This window comes from Onychostruthus taczanowskii, unplaced genomic scaffold (genome assembly GCF_017590055.1).
Source record: "Onychostruthus taczanowskii isolate IOZ18803 unplaced genomic scaffold, ASM1759005v1 scaffold66, whole genome shotgun sequence".
NCBI classification, from domain to species: domain Eukaryota; kingdom Metazoa; phylum Chordata; class Aves; order Passeriformes; family Passeridae; genus Onychostruthus; species Onychostruthus taczanowskii.
In genome coordinates, this window is record NW_024504344.1 from 2,716,765 (window position 1) to 2,739,222 (window position 22,458).

Here is a 22,458-nt window from a genome sequence, read left to right on the forward strand (position 1 = left end):
TGCTTTTAAAATTAACCTCAGCTCTTGACTAGCTGAAAAATTAAACTAATAATAGATCACCACAGGAAGTATAAAAAACCAGGGCAGCAAAGCACAGTGATGCTGCTTTGTGAAAACACTATCATTACCAACTCCTCAGTGTAACAATGGAGAATGCCCTTAGGTTTATTAACTCACATTAGGAAAACTATGGCTTTGGGTGGCTTTTTTGACTCCACACTGTTTATTCTCATGACAGCTTGTTCCACCCATGTCACTTTTTTAACAAGGAAAGGCTTTGCTCTTGAATACATAAACAGGCCATTCCAATCCTCTCCAGTCAAGGTGCAGTTATGATGATGACACTTGTGGTTTCCAGCTGGTGCCAAGTCTCATTCTCAAGTTTCACTTCTGGCAAGGCCGCTTCTTTTTCAAGTCAATGAAGTTGCACACTCCAACAGGGCACAGGTGCCAAATGCAAGACCTGGCTGCTTGTTTCCCTGGACAGCTGATCCATGTTTTCACCTTGCTATCTGTTTCAGGAGCATAGTTTTCCCTTATATAGAGTCTACTGATGAAGAGTCATTTCTTACCTGCTTTAGTAACTCCATAATCCTCTCCCACAAACAAACGGGTTTTGCCTCCTCTTGTGAGCAGGGAAAGGTGGGAAAACAATCTGGTAACACCAGCTCCCTGCTGAAGGACTTCAGCCAATTACACTCCAATATTTAACCAGGTAATAAGAAGTCATTTTTATCAAGTTGGCTTATACTGACCCAGCTTCAACAGAACTAATACAGCTTATCCATCTGCCACCAGTGGCTTCAATCAGCAGCATCTTAAGATTCTGACACAATCAATCCAAGTAAAGATTTGGAGGGGAAAAAAAGTATATACATATCCTGTTAATTGATCAGTACAATCACTGATTAAAGCCAGACATCTTTCCAGACATCAGTGAGGGCACCTGGCTCCAGCTTTCTCAAAGTAAAACAAGACTGCAAATAAACTGAGGAAAGGCAAAGTGCAGTGTTACCTGTTAACTCTTCTAGGACATTTTTCTGGCTTTATATCCAATTCATAATGGTAGATATCTATTTTAGGAATGTCCATTTCAAAGAAGTTGGCCTGCAGTTTGATTGTTCTCCCAGAAGTGCCAAAATCTGGTCGAGGAGGAGGTTTAAAGGCATATCCCTGTATTGGTGGTGGCAATGGGGGAGGAGGTGTGAGCACTGCAAAAGAGAGAAAGCACAACTTAGCCATCAGCTGTCTCAAATTGACATTTCAGCAAATTTACAGGCTATTGGACCAGTGAAGCCCTGCACATCTAAACCATGACTCTTTTTAAACAACCAAAATAATTTTTTAAAAAGCCTAAACCCTGCTTTCAGGAGACCATGAATTCTGTTTTCTCTTTCTTTCTCATGCTGTTCACAATTTGTTGTATTTCACAGCCCCAGTTACTGAAAAAAAAAAAAAAAAACAAACCTTGAAATCAGTTGTATTTTCCTATACAACAAGTCAGCTGGGGAGGAATTTCACAGACCAAGCAGGAAAGCAAGAACCAAGCTCTTTCTTGCAGGGAAGAATCTTAATTTTAAAACAGATCTACCTACATTCATTTGAGCAGACACCTATGAAATGGGGTTTACACCACTTTCCTCCGTGCTGTAGCTCTCTGCAAAATCCTGTATAAGAAATAAACTGTATCCCACTGCTTCCTTCACACAGAAAACAGAGCAAATACTCTACTGTTGTTGTGCTCAGATCTTGAGCTCAAACATCAGCTGTTGCTCAGACAATGTGAAGCAGAAGCACAAAGGCTGCTTGCTGTTGTTTCAATCCAGGAAAGTCCATTAAAAATCCAGAGAAGTGTGTAAGGTACCAACTTGAGTACTCAAAACTTCTGCAGCCTCAGTGCTCAGGTATGCTGCGTTCTGGAGCAACAACACTTGCAGCAAAATCTTCACATGTGAAATAACTCAGGAGGTTTCTCATTACTTATGTAAGAATCCAGGTGTGGTTTCTTAAGATTATCAAATTCAGTTCTCTGCTAGCACCAGAAACAATTCACATCCCTTCACTAACAAATCTGTCACCACTTTTCCACCCTGGCTTTCTCTGCTGAAAGCCGTTCCAGAACTGTGATGCTCCAATGCTCAGAAAACGTCCTTCCACTATTTTTTTTTTGGCAGGTTATAGTCAGTGGCTTTCATATTGAGTACTTCTGACTGTACTTCTAGATTTAAACCAAGCACCCATTTAATACTAAATCCAAGGCTATACTCCTTCTGTTAGTCCCTGCTCATAAATCAGGCTTCATCATTCTCATCCTTCCAGTGATTTTTCCTGGAGAAGACTAAGTGATAACCACACTGGTGCTTCCACCTCTCAACTGGAAAAGGCAGATTAATGAGCCCTAAACTGCCTTTGCCTGCTGTACCACTGCCTTGCAAAGGCCATCCAGTGACCACTCAGGGCAGGTGCACCCATTTCAGTTGCTTACGGTCATCTCCCAATTCCCTATGAACTCCCAGATATATTGTCTTTAATAAATCCACTTTTCTAATCAATATCTATTAACCTGCTGCTTTCTGAATGTTGCTCAGATTCTCCTTTTCCTGACAATGCTTCCTATACCTCTTGATGAAAATTCACATACTTATTCCTAACATTTATGAAATGTTTGATAATGAAATAGTAACAGCATTCCCAACATTAGTAGCATCAATTTCCCACTTTACCCCTCAATATTTCCCATGGCCAGTTTCCCACTCTTGAGTATCTCCCTATTTTTACCACTCTCCTAACAGTCAGCACCAATTTCCCCATGCACCAAATACTTAATAAGATTTGACACTGGGAAAATGATAGAGGGGTTTGTTACTGTTTTTTGAAATTTTTCTTTCTGATCTTGTCTCCCAAACATATTCTATGGTATCCACCCTTTTAATTCAGGCTACTGAAATCCAATTTCCTTATTTTCCCCCCCTTTTATAAACATTGCCTTCAAAGACTGTGTTCTCCTACACTAACTCAATCAACACATTAAAGTCACTTCTTGCTGAAGATCTGCATTTCTATAAACTAAAACTGCATGTTTCAGTACTTCAGTTTTGCCTTCAAAGGCAATACAGCAATTTTTATTTGAGTATTATTCATCCACATTGCTATTGCAGTGTCAACAGCTGCCCTGAGAAATGAAGCCAAATATCACCTTAGCTCTTATCTGTAAGCCAGCCTTGCCACGAGCAGCCCATCTGCATCTGACCTTACCCACCTCCATCCTTCAAGGCAGGACAAAACACAGCTCACTGATTCTGCTCAACCTTTGCCTTTTTATTTTTTCTAAGTTCCCACACATCCTGAACTTCTAAGACATCAATTGTCATCCTTTCCCTGCACTTCCAGGCCCTCTGCTGACTTCACGTTTTTCTGATGGTGATTAACTTGCTCAGGTGGCCCTGAAGTCACCACATCCCCTGTTTGGTGTGACAAATTCCCACTGGCTGTGTCATTCAGTGGAAAGAATCCCCTGCTGTGGACAGGACACCCAACAGAGTTATTGGCAGCATTACCACTACAGCTGGGAAGTAGCAGAAAAAATACTCCCACAAATATTTGTACTTGCAATACACCAAAGGTTTCTGTGATCCACCTCCAAATCTGATCAAGAGGATGTGCACAAAGCAGCCACTTCTACTCCTCCAGAATCGTGTTTGCCATCACTTCCACCCCCCTACCCCCAAAATTTTAAAATAATCTGTCTCCCACATGCATTTTTAGTCACTCTGCTGCTGAATCCTTTACAGATCATCACTGCACACATTTTTATTTTCATCTTTCTGTAACAGAACGTTCACATTTGAAAATTATGTCCTAGTCATTAACTTTATTCTGTGATTTTTGTGTGCTTCCATGATTCCCATAACACCACACATCATAAAATATTTTAATTTTCTGACAAGGTTCCTGCATTTCAGCAGTTCTATTTCTTGTTATCCGCTCTGCATTCTACACTGCCTTCCACTATTACCTGGCGACTGTTATCAATATATTGATTTCCCTTCTCATTCACAATGATTTTTATGCCTGCTAACATTTCTGTATCTACTGCCACATCCTTATTCCACTGCCCTTCTTTTCTGTGCCATATTTCGTACATCATGACTAATTTTCAAAATGACAAAAAAATTTAACTTAAAAATTGGAGGTACAAAGAGAAGTACGACGGAAGGGAACACACATCCCCACAAGCTCTTTATGCTGCCAAATTAAGAAATTCTGTAATTAAGCAACAAATCCTCCCTCTGTTTTAAAATGGGATTGTTTAATGCTTCACAGGGGCATAGCAAAACCATATCTGCAAGTGTTCAGGGATCAACATGAACACATGTTGTTCAACAGCACCACTGCATTCCTCCACTGGAGCTTCAGTGACAAACAATGAATAAAAGTGAGGGTTCAGCCCCATTTTTGAGACTGAGATGAAATGCTGAGAGAAGCACAGATTCCTGGGGATAGCTGTGAATGCAGTTTTATAACCTGCATGACTCACAGAGATAAAAAAGCACCAAGCTGCCCAGAAAGCAGGACCACTGCCACCCTCTATTTTCATCATAAATAGTTTTTTCAATTATTTGGGTTTTACGATCCAATTAAAGAAAGAAAAAAAAAAAAAAAGGGGGGGGGGGAAGCTATTTCTGGCTCAACTCCCAAGGCAAAACTTATTCAGGGCAGGGTGTTGCTTCAAGGAGATAAGTACTGTTTATTAAACAGCAGCAGTGACCCGATAAGCGCTCAACCTACATTTCTGCCGCCTGAAACAGACACGTATGTGTCAACTACAGCAGCCAGGGATGGGAACTGAGCTCCAGGGGAGAAACTCTAAATATTGCAACCACCGAGCTGTATTCACTGTTGGGACTACTGCCTCAAATTAAGAAAGCAAAATCGAACTATCTTGTGTAGAACTTATTGCAGCAAGCAGCTGCGAAGGGCAGAATCACAAATACTGGATTTGGTGCTGACAGAACAGAGAAATAAGGCTTGAGCTTCTATCAAAGCATGATAGAGACCTTCAGCCTTGATCAGGAGGCACAACTGCTGCATTCAAAGTGGTGCAGCTGCCCCATCTCCCTGTTCAAACACCCCTGCAGAATTCCCCTCACTCACTCACTTTTAAATGTGACAGAAGCTGTATCAATACAGAAATACCTTCCGTAGTGCCAAGGTTCCTACTAGGAAGCTTTTGCACCTGGATGAGGTGTGCTACAGAGGATAGCACTGGACATCTGAGCTGGAAGTGATGCCCTGACCAGGGAAACCTGCCAAAATTCATGCAGAGACCCCTTCATGAACACAGATGCTGCTTCTGGAGACAGTTTTCAAAGCATTGGAAAAATCTACATGCATTCCTGGATTTTAGTTTTAAAGTGCTGTTAAGGAAAGAAGGGACTAGAAAAAAAGATGAAAGACTAATAAACTGGAGCATCCATGGGGTAAGTATTGGAAGCTCCTCACTCATCTGCCAGATGATAAAATGAATAATGAGGGCATTTCAGCCTTGATATGATGATTGAGACCATCAAGAGCCCCATTTACAAGGTGTGAATTAAGGTGAGCTGAGTGTGGAATAATGAGGTGCCCACATGCTGTCTTTAGGCTTACTTTTATCAGGAAAGAAACCAGACTTCCTATTATAATTCATCCCATTTACATAAACAAAATGTTCATAGCTATCAATCTTAAAAGCAGCAATTTCCACCAAAAGAAAAATCTGGAAAAGACAGATATCAGAAAAATAACAGTCTTGTGGCAGTTTTATGAAATAAAATTAGCAAACAAGCAAAATTACTCTGTCAAAAGACAAGGGGGGAAAGGTGGCAGTAGAGGAAACCTGGATAACCACAGAAATGCTGTGTTAGTAAAAACAATTTTTGCAAATTTAAAATTATTGAGAACAAAAGCCTCCTGCACATTACTGAGGATCAAAAATCAGAGATAGAAGTGACTCAGGGAGTGAGCAGGCCAAGACACTCCTAGTCTATAAAAGGTGTGAATGAGCCACACACTTTGACAAGCTTCCACTCTAAAATCCACACAATTATGCAATGATGGTTTTTCAGGACCATGTGCTCCATTAACCATTTCCCAGACTTGGAGCATTCATTTCTTTTGTCCTTCACCATATTTCAAACCTTAGCTGCTGGCCTGCTTAGCATGCTAGAAGTGCTGCCAGTCAGCATTAAACTTGCACATTGGAGATTTTTTAGCAAAGAATTATGCAATTTTAATGTGCAGTCAGAGGCCTAATGAGTTACTAAATAAGAAGGGGCCAAACAAGTTGCATGGAAGGGCTTGTCGGCACAGGAAATCATCTGAGCATAATTACACCAGTGCAATTATATCAATAAGTTTCCTTGTGTGGCAAGTCCTAACTCATATTTAATAACCAGGTGATGTTTTCACAACTCTCAGTAGGTTTTAGCATTTGGGCTCATGCAATCTACATTTGCCACGGGAAAGACTCTCTAAAACCATTTTTCTAAAAATATATAATCTCTAAATGAAACTAAGGTGAAGGAAGCCTTATTTGAAAGCATCACTTTGGGTTAAGGTTTCCAATATCAGATAATGGGGCTGCTCTTCCAGATCATCACTACAAGTGTTTCAGGTACAACCACAGTGCACATTCACTGCTGCCTCCAGGTCAGTCTCTGATGCCATCACAGAGATCCAGAGAGGATGCATTGCTCCTTGGGCAGAAAAAGGGATTTAATAACTTGTCCTCAACTACTGAGCAGCTATTTTGCCTCCAGAACTGCAAGAAATAAATAACATGACAAATGTGTTCATCATGACCAGGTTAAAAAGAACCAAGACTGGCAAAGGAACATCCTCCAGCAGCTGCTGCAGAGGAGCAGAGGATTGCAAACACAGAGCAACATAGGTGGGAAGAGACCAGGCTGACTTGTCAAGTTTTGAATATCTTAAAGAACAGAGTTTCCACAACACCTCTTACAATCTGTTCCACCCCCATGGTAAAATAAACTTGCTTTCTACTCAGCTGGAGTTTCCTGTGCTCCAGCTTCTGCCCTGCTCTGATGCACCTGCCACAAGACTGGCTCCAAAGGCTCCCTTCAGACAGCTGGAGAAGCTGAAGATCACCAAGATCACCCCTTCCTCTCCTCTTCCTAAGGCTGAACCCACCTGATTCCCTTCACCTCTCCTGGTGTGCCACATGCTCCTTTCCCCAGTGCCCTGTCACAGGGCTTGCAAAGGGGTCATGTCCCCTCCTGGAAGTGCTCTTTGAAGTGGGAGAAAGGGAGACTTGGAAAGGGGACACCACACACCAGGGGAAACAGGATTTCCACAAATAGTTATTCAACTACCAGTAACAGAAGGAATTCAGAAAGAATGTGGAAAACACCAGTACAGATCCTTGACAGGATCTGTGCAGAGTTTTTATGTATTCTAGTCACATATAAATAGAACAAGGAAAAAAAAAAAAACAACAGGGAGTTCAGCCTTTTCTTTTTAGGACCCAACTAAAGAAAAACTTGGGGCTGTTTTCAAGTTTTCTGACAGTCTGAGTTTTATAAAGAAGTTTAACTTCTGGCTTTCTGTTAAGAACCGTTAGGGAACGATAGGAGAGAGGCTGGCAGTGTTTTCTGTGAGATAAGGGAAACCCAAAGCTGCAGCTCATAGTCCCTTGATATTCTGGGGGCAGAGGAATCCATATGGGACCTGTAAGTCTGTCTGCTGCTCATTAAGGATGTTTTAGAGACTGGAAACCAGAAGCTCTTCAGTCAAGCTATAACATTCTTGATTAGATAATGCACAACAAAAAATGTTACAGATGTACCTATTAATCTCCAAGAACTCAACAAGGCACAAGGAGAGCAGAGGAGATGATGTAATCAGATTTTCAGTTGTCATTTTTGTCAAAACCCCACTCAAAAGGTTCTTCTGGTCTCTCAGTGAGCAGCTACCACACTTTATAAGCACAGGCTACAAGTAAAAGGGCTGGCTTAATATTGATCAGCAAAAATGAAGGAGCTGCTAAGCACAGCACATTGCATGTGCCAAAGGGGGCTACAAGCAAAAGGGCTGGCTTAATATTGATCAGCAAAAATGAAGGAGCTGTCCTCACATTTGGTCATGACTACTGAGATGTTTGATGCTACTCTGCCAGATTGCTTCCAGTTTCTTAGTGCTGTAGTATGAAACTCAGTACCTTAACAAAGAGTGAAAGTATTAGATAAACAGCACTGCCTTCATAATTGTAATCTCATTATGTTCAGTAGACTACTCCAGACATCATTTTATTGAATAATTGGCACTTCCTGTGAAAGAATTCACACAAAATTAACTTTCAAGCCAACCCTTTTACCTACTGAAAAATGTCCCTGCCCACAGCAGGCAGGTTGGACAGGATGATCTTTAGAGTTCCAGCCCAACCCATTCTATGATGATTTTGTCTGGAATAAGTAATGAGTTACAGATCTGCAGCTCCCTTGGTTACCCTGATGCCTTTTGGACCTCTGTAGGATACAGACACGACTTTTTCACAGTGCCAGAAGTGATATGATCACTGAGAGCAGAATCACTCCCAGACACCAAAGGTGTGAGCTGCAGTCACAGATCAAAGGGAGAAGAGAGACATCAATCCAGCCTGCTTTTAAGTCAGGAGCACATTTCAAAGAAGAATATGTAAGAACAAAAGAACTGAAGAGGAAGAGATCAAGGCTCCAGCAGAAAGCAGGATGGTTCCTTCCAGCCCACAAGCTGCTTCTGGACAATGTCAACTAGCGAAAGACACCAAGTGTTAGTACTTTGCTTTCCTCCCACATTCTCCTTGCAGCCTTGACCTTCAAAGTCAGCCTCCAAAATTTTGAATACCATCAAGCTGCTTCTCACCACCTACAAGTGGGGTGAGCAGGGGCGGAGCACCACCAGAGCACCTAAAGTGCAGAACTTCCATCCTCACTGCTCACAAACCAGGTGCCTTAACGGATCCCTGCACATGGAATTTGACCAAGTCCTACCACAACCCTTCTTAAGGGCCACAGAGAAATGCTTTTAATTACAAGCTGCAGCTTGAATTAAGTCATCCAAATAGCGAGCCTCAGCCAAACAATGGAGGGATGCTTATGGTTTACCCACAAGTCAGCAGCACAGTTTGAAGTCAAATGTGAATTCTAAGTACAAAATAACTCCATCTTCAGACAAACTCAATGAAGGGGGAAATGGAGAACATTCTTAGTGCAATTTATCACATTTGACCATCATGATTCATTCCTTTTCCATGCCTTAGAAAATGATGCTGAACTAACTCCAGATGTCTTTCTTAACAATTTGAAATACAGAATATAATAGTATTTTCTGCATTCATAAAAAGCAATGCCTCCATTCAATACAATCTCTGTTCTTTGCCATTTCAAAAGACCCAAAGTGAATAAACACATATTTTAAGAAGGAACAAAAAAACCCCAACCCACCTACTAGCACCTATTGCTCCCTTCAGGCTGCTTCTCCTCCAAAGAAGGTAAGACCAGAAATTCCATATTCATCATCCCACATTATGCTTCCCTTACCCCTTGTTTGCATTCAGGTTAGGAAAGAAATGTAGCTCCCTCTCCTTCCGTACTACCTGACACTTGGAACTGCACAGGAGTGTAGGAAACAGCCTAACCCACCCTTCACTGGGTTTACTTGGTTTCATTTAGAGTCACCACGAGGCTGGTAAAGCATGACTTAGTCATACATCAGGATTGACCCTCCCAAAAATTTTAACACACAGACTGAAGTTTCCATCACTACTTGGTGTGAAAATAAGACAGACAAGCAATTCCATTCAGTCCCCAGGAGCCACAGTAAATCCAGCTGCTGCCAGGTGCAGAGCTGAGCTCAGCAAGGGGTTCAGGGTCCCAGCCCCATCACTAGGTACCTCAACACCTGCACACCCCAGCTGCCATCACACAACACCACGAGAGCTGCACAGCTCACCCTGACACTCCATTAGCTCCACACCTCAGGCTCTCAAAGATTATTTTTTTCCTCCTCAGAGAGGATGCTGGATAGATTAAATCCCCTGAAGCAGAGTCTGAGTTCTCAGCAGTGCTGCTCCCCCAACACTTTTCCTTCCCCTACCATCACACCCCATCCTCTCCTGCATTTCTAGAGCCATCAGTGGCCACGTGCACACACCAGCTCCACTGAATTCATGAGTTCTACTGGCCCAGGCTCTATTCCATGGCCACTGGCATGGTGTTCCATGGGCTGTGCCTCACCAGCTGGGAGCTGGTGCCACAGAGGCCCCGGATCCATGTTCCCTGTGGGATCTGCATTGTGCACAGCTTAATGAAACACAGAAGTAATTTGTCCTCAGCTAACTAAAGAAAAGTTAGGATGGTTCTGCTTTCAGTTATACCTTTGCAAGCACGTTTCATATCCACACAGACTTTGGCTGGCAGTGTTTTTGTGCAAAATCTAAAAATAAAAATTAAGTAGTCTTCATTCCTAAACACTTTTTAATATACAAAACTCAACTGAGCTGTAGAGCTGTAACTCAGAAGTAGTCATGTCTTCCTTGGGAAAAAAAAAAATCTTTTCCCATACCCACACTGGATTAATCTACAAACACATGAACACTCTTGTGGTTTAGGTTCAGAATAGAAAAATTCTCAGCTAAGATCCGAGGCTATGCTTTATTTTATCATTTCAGATAGTGAAAGCAGCTGTAGCAGCATCTTCAACATGCAGTAGTAGTATCTCCTGTGGTTTCCAGAGATAGGGCTGTGGTTTTCAGCATCACTGCAAAGAGGGCAAAATGCAGGCTCCTAATAGTGGAATAACTGAGATATTACAGAGTAGGCTGGAGCAGAAGTCCCCTATCAGAATTTTTTTTTTCTATTACACCTCAGAGCTTTTTCCTCCACCTGCTTCTTGTAAGCAACTGATGTTCTCATATTACCTAAAACAACTAAAACTCAGCTATGAAACATAAAAAAGTCACATAAAAGTTTGCTACAGAGAGGCCTCCCTGAAATTTGACATTAAAGGGAATTTGCAAGTCAAACAATTAGGGAAAAAACACCACTACTGTGTTCTTATCACATAATGAGACCCAGACAACAAAGCTCCATTTCCCTGCCCTGGCAGGAAGTTTCCTCCTTCTGAAAGCAGCTCTGACTTTTAAATAACACACACTTAATGCAAATATTCTGAAACCCTATGAGTTATTCCTAAGACTTCCCTCATTAAAAACTGAAGCTCTTCCCAAAATGAAATGCACTGGTTCACCGAGAAATTAATTCTTCTGCATTGTCTTTTCTACATGAACCTGGATTTTTGCTCTATTTCATTTTTTGTTTTGCTTATGGTTTGGAGGGTTGGTGGTTTTTGGGGTTTTCTTTTTAAACCTATGTCTCTCAGTAGAGAGAACTCGGTTTCACAACAGAAATATGTAAGTCAGCAGAGCTGAAGTTGACAAGCAGTATTATTTGAGAAACCTTAGGTTTCACTGGCAGTAAAAAACCACAAACAAGAGAAACCCCCTGCTCTCCCAGAGCCTTGTCCTTGTCCTGAAATGAGGATTTCAGATATGATGGAGGAGTACGATGGGGCAAGAGTGTAAAACCAACAGAGACATTGATTTTAAAAGCCCACAAAAACCAGTAGAAAGGGAGCATTCAGTGCAAACCACAAGCTGTATGAAAGGACAAAGAAAGAAGTTCATTATCAAAGCCAAGAACACAGCAACATTTAGACAGGAATTCACCCTCTCTATGAACAGACGCCTGTCCTTTAATAGCAAACACTTGCTAAACAAGTTTCAGAAGGTATATAATGAGGCCCCAGTAATAATTATGTTTTAAAGTTTTATTCATCTACATGACAGGTTTAACTTCAAACAATTTTTGATTGATCTAGCTAAGCCAGTGAAACCTCCACTCTTGGGAATTCTTCTAAAATTGGCTTATTTAAAATAAATCTAAATTAGCACATCCACATACACTTCCTACTCCTAAATTAAAATTAAAATTTCATTATTTTCTCACATTAATAAGCTCTTGTGTAAATTTCATGACTAAACTAGGAACATAAAAAAAGCACTGCTGAGACAAAAAGTTGCAATTCTCTGGCATGAGAAGCTCAAACAGAGCCACCCATGGTGTCCAACACTGCCAAGGCAGCTCCTCAGTGGCCCCAAAAGAGTTACTTTTTACTAGACTATATACAAAATCATAAATATCACTTGATACACTTGATAAGTTTCAGAAGTGTATATTCTAGCTTCCCAGGACAACATGCTGAGATCAGTTTACTTCTCAAAAAAATGAAAACTTCAGTTTTGCTCTGCATCTCCTCTTGTGACACCCAACACAGGCTGGAAGTGACCACAAGACAGTAAATTCATGTACTATTTAAACACACAGTCTTCAGACTTACACATATTTTATTAAGAATATTCTCCACCTTCTGATTATAAAGCAGCTTGTACAGGGGAATTCAATTAGGTTGTGCCAGGAGAGCTTTTGGGAAAAACTGTAGAGCTCAAAACTGCAGATGTAGAGCCCATAACTGGAGTTATTCTGCATGTCTGAAAAGTTAAATATTTTAATGCTTCTCTCAAAGACAGAGACTTGCATAACTCCAGACTTATTAATGCTGGGACCTGGTGCCCAACAACTTCACTGCAGATGGCAATAAACAAGACAGAACACAACTGAGCAGCACTACAAAAAACAGTACAGGACAAACAAATTACAATAGGAGAGAACAAATTACTCTCACCACACCTGTGATTTAAAAAATAAATAAATCCCTTTCACAACCCAAAGAGTAACAAAATTTGGTAGCACTGTGGACAGCTCAATGAGTACCCAATTCAAAAGAAAAACCTCAAAGCAAGCCTTGGACTGACTTGATCATGCCAGGATCCACAGTACTTTCCCATCTAAATCAATGGTTTGCTTCCACCTTGGCTGTGTCCAGTTTTGTGAAGTCATACAGTTAAAAAAAAAAAAAAAAAAAAAAAACACACACACACACAAAAAAAAAATAAACCAAACAAAACTTTCCTTCCTAGAAAGCCTGGACACCAGGTGCCACGTGGCTTCAGAGCTGCAGCACAGCTACAAAACAGGGTATTTAAGAGAAGCAATTTTGCTTAATATGAAATGCAAAGACAGACTACAGAAACAGATGAAATAATGCTCACACAAAAACTTTTTATTTGAAAACACTGAATATTGTTCTGAAAAAGAGAACAATGAAAGCAAAACAATTAAAACAGAGAGGCTAAAATGAATTGCATTAATCCGTGGTGCTCACTAAACAGACTAAAAGACACCACTGATTAAAACAGCCCTGAGTATATAAAAACACAGGCATCACCTCAGTCTCGAGGAGTTAAAAAACCTCCACTTCCTGGACAGTACTAGAAAGTCTCTTCAAGGCACAACTTCTTAGAAATGGCTACCACAGGAACTCACAAATTACAGCTCTGGTGTAAAACATGAGACACTACACAAATTCAGTCTACCTGAGGCTGATACTATCCAGGTCTATCTTTTCCTAATTTCTGCAGTATAAAATGAATAATAAAATTTTTAATTTCAAATTTGTGTATTAATATATGTGGGGAAAAAAAATCCAACCCAAAATTCCTTTGCACTGAATTCAAAGGGCTATGCTTCCCCAGTCAATAGGATAAGAGATATTTTACATTCTAGTGGGCTGCTTTGTGAGTACATCAGAGAGGAAGCAAGATACTAAAACAAATTAATTGGACAATGCATGGAACAGATCCCTACCCACAGCCACTACAGTCAAAACTACGTAATATTTTCCACCAGCTTTTTTTTTTTTTCCTCTAGTTCATAACTTACCAAAAATAAGATACTGGAGGCTGACTTTTCTTCATTTAGAGATTTAGATATAATTTCTGGTAGGCTGAATATTAGAAACTTCATCACTAAAAACAGGACCAAGTATTTTGCATAAATATCAAGTAAGGGAAGCAAAACACCAAAATTCAGACAGCCCTTAAAAGTTCTGTGAAGCTGTCGTCAGGACAGGCTTAGCCAACGTGAACAGGACTTTCATCAGGCAGGTCAAGTTCCTAATTAGTTAAAACTACCTGTGCTTGCAGAGCCAATTTAGCAGAAATTTACTGTGTTCATTTGCTGATCCCTGCAATTTCTGGAAGGCCAGAAGTGTTTAGAAGGGCTGGTTTCTGAAACGGAAACATCTCTCCCTCCTCTACAGTTCTAAGGGGTACGAGAACGTCAGATGATCATCTAAAGCATTTTCTCTTACTGAATTAAAGCATTTATGTCCCTTTTCCACCCTTCTGTGAAAAAGGGGCAGACTGGTGGTGATAGCAGTGAAGGAAGGGCTATAAATTGTGAAAAAAGAACTTTCCTGGAAGTCAGGAAGGTTTGGGTGTTCTCTGCACTGCTTCTGTGCATTCCAATGCACCACTGAGTATATACGAGCACACAACAATTCTGCAAAAGTGAAAAACTTCAAGATGAAGTAAAAATAGTTGCACAAAATCCCATGTAACTGCAAAGCCAGCATGAGAATCACTGCTGAAAAAGATGCTTCGCTTTTCAATAGCAAATAGCATAGTTCAGCTCACCAAGGAGAAAGTTCGGTGTCACATCTGACACCACCAATTATCTTTCCATCAAACCACCTCATCTTTAAGCCACCTGAAAAGAACACACTTATCTGAGGCAACATAATGATATAGACTTTTTCTTTCCTTAGGAAAATACATTGGTCATGACAACAACACATTTGAAAAAGTCATTCGGTGCTTGTAGGCTGCAACTTTGTCAAATGCAATTTCAATTTTAGCAAAAACAAAGAGGGCTGAGGTTGCATACGAAGCTTTTATTCCCTCCTCTTTGTGTGGCAGCTTACAAGGAGTTCCAGCATTAATTTATCATCTAAAACTAAGCCAAAGAAACTGGATGATTCTGTGATAGCAGCAGCAGAGAAAGACCAGGTCCACATCCACCCTCATGAGAACAGAAAAAGATTTTTTAAGAAGAGAAGGACAGACCTTTAACAGGATGTACAGGGGAAACATCCACTGCCACTGAAACACAAGCTAAGAGGACACTGGTGGATTAAGTTCAACCAGAGGAAGATATTTCCATTTCTACTACCCCAGTTAAGGCATGAGCACACCCTTCCCTGCACATTTTAAGACTGAAGACTCCAAAGAGAATCAACATCTAACATCCAAAATCTTCAAGACAATACAAGGAAGGCAAAAACAAGTACCTACACTGAAAACTACAACAGACTAAAAAGTTTCCACAGTCTATTCAAAATTTTTAAAGGGTAACTTAAAACTAAATTACAAGAAAATAACTTTAGTTCCACTAATTTAATAAAGTTAGTTTTTGTGCTAGGGAAAAAAGGTTGGTATTTCACATGCAAAGATATAATCAACTTCACACTCTTTATAAGACAATTACTGCTTCAACAATAAATTAGGACCCTCAACATCTTGCAAAACCAAATATCCTTTCAAAGAATAAAAGAGAAATCTGTGGTGTACTAAGTTTAGAATTAAAAAATGCATTAAGACCTAGAAATGCAAGTTCCAGAAGTTTAGGCAGCTTTTAATTAAGTCTTTTAACTGAATGACAGTACTTTTATTATGACATTTTTCTGTCCTTCTAAAAAAAGTACACCAAAAAGCAACTGTATCAAGATTTTTCTGCAAAAGAATTCCCTCTCAGATTTTCAGATTCTTGACTTTTCACACTTTCTTGAAGCTAAAAAAAGGGTATGGACACAATGTCACAGCAAATTCAACACCAAGTCAAGAACTGAGACAGTGTTTGGGAAAAAGCAAAAAGGGATCATTAATTTTCTAATTATGGAAACAGTGATTTCATGACAACTGTGATTTCATGGGTACAAAAACCCACCTTACTCCTGACATAACAGCATGTTTGAACAAACTCTGCATGTTCAGTTCAGCCACAATGCTTTGAAATCAGTCAGATACGGCCTCCTAACTTGCTTGATACTGTTTCCAGAAAAAGAATTAAGACTAAAATAGCAAACCCTGTGGCAAATTGAGCGGTTCCTCTGGCAGGAGGCCAGCACGAGGGGCACCCTCCATGGGCTTGGCTGCAGTGCCCAGTTTGGACACGAACTGGGAGAGCAAAGCAGCTCCTGAGCATCAGCAGCGTCCGGAGAGGGCAGCGGGATCCGGATAGAGCAGAGATGAATGGAGCCTTTCCTCGGTGTCAAGGATGTGCTGACAGACCTGGAGAGGCTGCAGCTCTCTGCTGTGTTCACAGCAGCTCTGGCTCGGTGAGGGGTTGTAAATCACACTTGCGCTCTCTCCTCCGAGCAGCATTTCACACACAGTGGGTTTGTAGTTTTCAGATTAACATGTGGCAGGGGACTTCACAGTCCCTGCTTCCAGGCTGGTTCACAGAACAGCCACGCTCTAATAAAAATCTCCAAGATGCCCTGCCTTGTGTGTGGAGTGGAGCAGGAAGCTGCCTGGGCTGCCAGAAGCCACTGAGCTGCTGAGGCTGTCCGTGGATGATTTCACAGGAAGGAAGCAGAGGCTCGCTCACCATGTGGAGAAGAAGTCGCAGCTCCCAGCCCGGCGCAGACACGGCCGCTGCCCAGCGCCGCGCAGGGGAAAGGGCTGAGCCACACTGATAAACTCGGAAGTAAACAAGACACAAGATGAGCTCGGCCCGAGGCACACAGCGGTGACAACACACAGCCACCTAGGACTTGGTGAAAGTACAGCAGGAGCCCGAGGTTAAGGGGTTGTTGTTCCAGGAAGCGGAAAGCATTCCTTCACAACAAACGTGGGTCCCTGATGGCAAACAGCAGCCACCAGCTGGGAGATCATTCCAAGTGAAAGGGAAACTGGTAGGATCGGATAGAGAGTAAATAAAGAGACTCCCACACATGAAACTACTCTCAGCCCGTATGCTGGTAATATTTTTAATTATCTCTCTCTGAAGCACAATTTCGAACAAGATCTATCACCAGGAGGTGACACAGCAACTCACAAGCCCGATGTGAGCCACCAAGAGCACCTGTAAAGTGAAAGTGTACCTGTGCCTGAGCAAGGGAACTCGACACCAGAAACCACCAAAGGATCACACCTCGAGCTCTACAGTTATTGGTGCTGAAATGTGCAAATGATGTTACACATGAAAGCAAGACCTTGAACATCAGTCTGGACACACAGAGCTGTAGAGACCTGTCTGCCTGCTGTGCCAGCAAGAGCCCGATGAGAAAGTAAAAACAGAGGAGCTGTTTCAAGAGGAAAATAATCATCCTGATTGTCTTTTCTGATTATGGCCCCTTCAGGAGAACCAAGTCAGAAATAAAAAAAATTAAAAAAAACAAAAGCCAGCACCTAACTGTGGATCCCAAGGTATATGAATGCTTTTACAGAAGCATCTGTAAGAGGAGCACTACAAGACATCTCAGTTACAGATCCTGTATTTCCCTACACTAGGGATCCTTGCAAGATTATCCCTCTAAGGAAAGAAATTTTATGTAAAACAATTGAGAACAGGAGCACAAAATAAAGTTCCATTTATTTTGAAACTTTTCTAGAAGAAAACTAGGTACCAATCACTCAAACACTTGTTTCTACATAAGAATTCTCACCTCAGAAACAGCCTAACACTAAAAAGGAGAGAACATTGTTTCATATGAACTACACAAACGCGCACAGTATTAACCTGTATTTCTCCCAAGTGATACTAAACGTCCCTAGAGGAGTTGCTAACCCTTCTTTGCACGTCCGCCTTTCCTTTGCTCCCACCACAGAGCGAGCCTGAGGACGCCCAACGCTGCCCCTCAGCTCTCCCGGCGCTCCCGACATGCGGGCGCTTCCCCCGCACCTCCCCAGCGCAACTATCGCGGCGCGGCCGCCGAGGAACACGCGGCCAGCCGGGAATCCCAGGATGGAGCCGGGAGAGAGGAAATGGAGACCCCGGTCCGCAGCGGGAGCTGCGCCGGCCTCAGGGCTCGGCAGAGGGAGGGGGGAGCGGGGCAGGGAAGGCGACCCTCCCCTCAGAGGGGCCTCCGGACACGCGGCCCTGCCCGAGGTGGCGGCGGCGCCCTGACCCTCCTTCCTCCCCCGGCCAGCGCGGCCGCCGCTCCAGCCAGGCCCGAGCCGGGGGGGAAGAGTAGCTCCCGGGGCTCCCCACGGACACGGACTGGCAAAGCCGCTCCGGGGGGAGAGGAGGAGGGAAACAAACCCGGGCGAAAGCTCACCGGGTCCGGCGGAGGGGGCTCCCGGGTACATGTCTCCGTGTGTGCGGCGGCGGAGGCGGCGGCAGCTCTAGGGGAGGGCACGGGGGAGGGAGCGAGCCCGAGCCCCGGCTACGCTGTCGGGGGAAGGGGAGGAGGAGGAGGAGGAAGGAAAGGGGAGGGGGAAGGAAAAGAAAAGGGGAGAGGAGGGGAAGGAGAAAAAAAAAAAAAAAAAAAAAAAAAAAAAAAAAAAAAAAAAAAAGAGGGAGGAGGAGGAGGGCCGGGAATCCAGGTTACTCGTCGGCACTGAGGAGCGGGGAGGGGAGGAGGAGGAGCCGCGGGGTCACGGGGAAGGGGCGCTCCGCCCTCCGGCCGGGCGGGCGGGAAGCGGCCGCGGCAGCGGGACGGGGATCTGCAGCGCTGCCGAGCCGAGGGGCCCCGTTCCCTCCTGCAGCCCTGTTCCCAGCCTGCAGCCCCCGCTCCCGCCTGCAGCCCCCGCTCCCTGCCTGCAGCCCCCGCCTGAGCTCTGCCCCAGCCCCGCTCCCTGCCAGCCGTCCCCGCTCCCTGCCAGCAGCCCCGTTCTCTCCCTGCAGTCCCCGTTCTCTCCCTGCAGCCCCCGTTCTCTCCCTGCAGCCCCCGTTCTCTCCCTGTAGCCCCGTTCCTGCTGCAGCCCCCGTTCCCAGCCTGCAGCCCCCGCCTGAGCTCTGCCCGCGGAGTCACAGAATCAGCCAGGTTGGAAAAGTCCTCGGAGATCACCGAGTCCAGCCTATGACCGGGCATCATCACCACGTCAACCGGAGCAAAGCACGGAGTGCCATGTCCAGTCTTTATCTTTAAACACCTCCAGGGATGGTGACTCCACCACCACCCTGGGCAGTCCATTCCGATGTTTAATCACCCTTGCTGTGAAGAAACTCCTCCTAATGTCCAGCCTAAACTTCCCCTGGTGCAATTTAAGACTATGTTCTGTCATCCTGTGGCTTTCAGTGAGACCTTGGAAAATGACTTTGTGCCCCTAGCACTCTCTCCACTACCTCTCCCTGTTACATGTTTGAAAGGTATGCTGGAATTATACCAGTATTACACATACTGCTGGATCTTGAATTGAATTTGGATTTGTTTGTTTGTTTATATTCCTTTATTTCTCCTGTTGCTCTGAAAACCTCAGCTCAGTTACCTCATGAATTCCCATATCCACTTTTAGGCATATCTATGAAACCCAGCTGTGGTGGGGTTGCCTTATTGTCCTTGTCGACCAGATAATGTCTGGTACTGTACACATGTAAAGTTTAGTACAACCAGACAATGGACCAGGGAAAACAAACTAGAAAGGATATGAAAGAGGCAGAGAACTGATCAGTATGATGTCATGAGACCTTGGAGGTATCCCTGGGGGAATTTAAAAGACATGGATGTGGCATGTGGGGACATGGCTTAGTGATGGGCTTGGCAGTGCTGGGTTAATGGTTGGACTTGATGATCTTACATGTATTTTCCAACTTAAACAATTCTATGATTCCACATCAGAGATGATAATTCCTGCAGGAACTGTCATTATTTTGTAGTCACCTAATTAGTACCTCTTCCTTTCACAAGAAAGTAGGAAAAATAAACTTATTAAGGAGGCAAAAAGGAAAATGATAATGCTCACTTCCACTGGAGTTACCTACAGAGTTCCAGCACAGCCATGATCTATACTTTCAATCATCTCCTCCATGTTGTTGTGGAAGCCTTTAAAAAATTCATGCAGTTTTTAACCCAGAACAGTCAAGCCCCATCAAAGTCAGCTGAATTCCTTCACCAAGTATTATCTGCCAAAGAGGAAGACAAACATACAAGCTTGCAGTGTTCATCAAGCCAATTAATATCCTTCTTCATCAGTTCATGTCTCAAGTGATACAGAAGCATCTCACTGTTCCAAAGTATTTACTCTCCCCTTTGGGTCATACTTGCAGATATTTGAGGGCTGCTATTAAACGCTCAGCTTTCACTTCAAGTGAACTGTTCCTGAAACCATTGTCACCACTAGAGTTTCCACTGGAGTGATTTTGGATTTGTCTTCATTCCAGGCTTCTCAAATTGCTGGAAAGTAAAGATTTACCCGTAAGTGTAAACAAATAAAGGACAAAATTATGGGTCAACTTTAGTTTTAAAGTAAAGCCAAGCAGCTCTAGCAAAAAGATAAACAAAGGAGCTGGCAAAGGGGTTGCTATTTTCCACCCTATGAGGGGATGGGTAACATTTTTTCACAACCACCAATAATTTCTGGTATATAACCTTACTAGAGGCTGAAAATGAGGGTGGATGGGGAAAAATCCCCCAAAACAAGAACCAGAAGAGAATTATCTGAGGCACATTTGGCCTTTCTGCTGAGGTGGCAGGAGAAAAACATGCAGTTTCTGTATCGACATCTAATTTTTTGATGCTGTATTTAAACCAATCTCTTCAACCTGATTAGGAATATAACTTTCTCTAGGATTAGACATACTATTGTGCCTGTTAGACCTGCATTTAAGAAAGAAAAGGGCATAAAATACACTGACAACTTTCTGGAAATGTTCACAGGACTAATTTGGTCACCCTGGCTATCAGCACTGACTTAGGCTGAAGCTCCAAGTCACTACGGTATTGTGGTAGCAGTTTGAAAATAATAAGCTAACAAGCATCACAAGACAGGTGAAATATAAGGGGAGGTTTTACAAAATACTAAACACTCATCCCACACTTCTTTCTGGCTCCACAGGATCCTCTGCAATTGACTTCAGAAGTTCCCTGAAAAACAGAGATCCTGAAAATGGCAATTAATGCCTTGAACATCCTAGACTGTAACATTCTTTTACTGATTTAAAGCTGATTTCTCTGGATTTAGCACTCAATAAGCAAAAGCATTTGTCACTGTTTATACAAGACTGTAGAACTTCACAGTCAGATAAATAATAAATTAGTTTTATTTGAACACAGTTTTCCCATGTGGAAGTGCTGCTGTTCCTCAGGTATATTTTCATGGTACTGAGCCCTTCCAGCAGCATTTCTGTGCAGCTGAGGAAAAAGAGTTCCAGCTCTCTTCTACCTCTGTTCACACACTCATTTTGGGCCATGTCACTTGCTTTATTCCCAATGTTTTCTGTCACTCACAACTGCTGTTTTGGAGCACAGCGAAACCTAATTATGTCTTACTGGGCCATTTCACCCAAAAAAGGCTTCAGTTTTTGAAAAGGTTTGTTCTGAAAGAGAGGTTTGAAAGCTCTGTAACAGCATTCTTTTAAGCATGGTCTTTATATGCAGTATTAACAATTATACAGTAGTATAAGAACAGCTGCTTAAACACTTAAAATTAGGTTTTTCTAAAGAAAAAAAAATTAGTAACTGTTGGGCACAAGACCTGTCTTAACTGGACTTCAAGATGACATTTCCTAGAACTGATATCTGTCACAGAAGATATTATTAGTTTTGGAAAAAAGCATGTTCTAATAATTCTGGAAGTAAAGATGGTATTTAGGAGCTGCTGCTGCTATAAATGATTTAAAAATCATTTATAGCAGCAGCAGCAATCTAGAGAAAGTATTTTATTTACATATAGGCCAGTGACAAATGATACAGCTTTTCTTTTGATGAGAAAACATACCTTGATCTCCCTAAGTAACAACCATTCCCATTTTAAATGGAATTAATTTTAAAACCCCAGAGTCTATAAATGCCTGACAGTCATTGCTTACAATGATACTGTAGCAAAAATTTTCACTCAGAGCTGGAAGATGTAAGTTTTATTCTTGACTTGGAGGGGATTTAGGCTTATATTTGCCACTTCTCAACTGGCCTAACTTTTAAGATGTTATCCTGAAGTACATGCATTAGACCTGTCACATATTCTGCATTCTGTTTTATATAAGAATTTAAAATCAGAACCAAACTGAAGAAGTCCATGGCTCTATGCCCTAAAGTATTCACATTTTGCATAGACTTTGAGGGTTCTGGTCCCCTGCTCAGGAATTGTTTGTTATTTTAACAATGAAATATTTAACCACAATTAATCCATGGTGGAGGGACCAAAGCATGATTTTTGCATTTCTATAATCCAATAACTGTCCCAACTACCAAGCTACAAAGCTGCATTTGATTTTTTTCTGTCAGATGAATTGCAATAATAATTTATTTAAAAACAGAACAAAACAAAACAACTAATTATAATTAGATTACTAACTTCAG

At 42.3% G+C, this 22,458-nt stretch overlaps 1 protein-coding gene across 2 annotated transcripts in view; it reads right to left on the reverse strand.

Moving 5' to 3' along the window:
- The window catches only part of AGO2 (argonaute RISC catalytic component 2), a 54,063-nt gene extending 35,610 nt beyond the window's left edge, over positions 1-18,453 (reverse strand). For both annotated transcript variants that reach the window (XM_041420801.1, XM_041420800.1), the window contains exons 1-2: positions 18,277-18,453; positions 1,016-1,211 (exon numbers count right to left, since the gene is read on the reverse strand). In XM_041420801.1, coding sequence (XP_041276735.1) covers positions 1,016-1,211; positions 18,277-18,307 — 227 coding nt within the window. In that variant the 5' untranslated portion in view covers positions 18,308-18,453. The remainder of the gene's footprint in view (positions 1-1,015; positions 1,212-18,276) is intronic.
- Between the last annotated feature and the right edge of the window lie 4,005 nt (positions 18,454-22,458).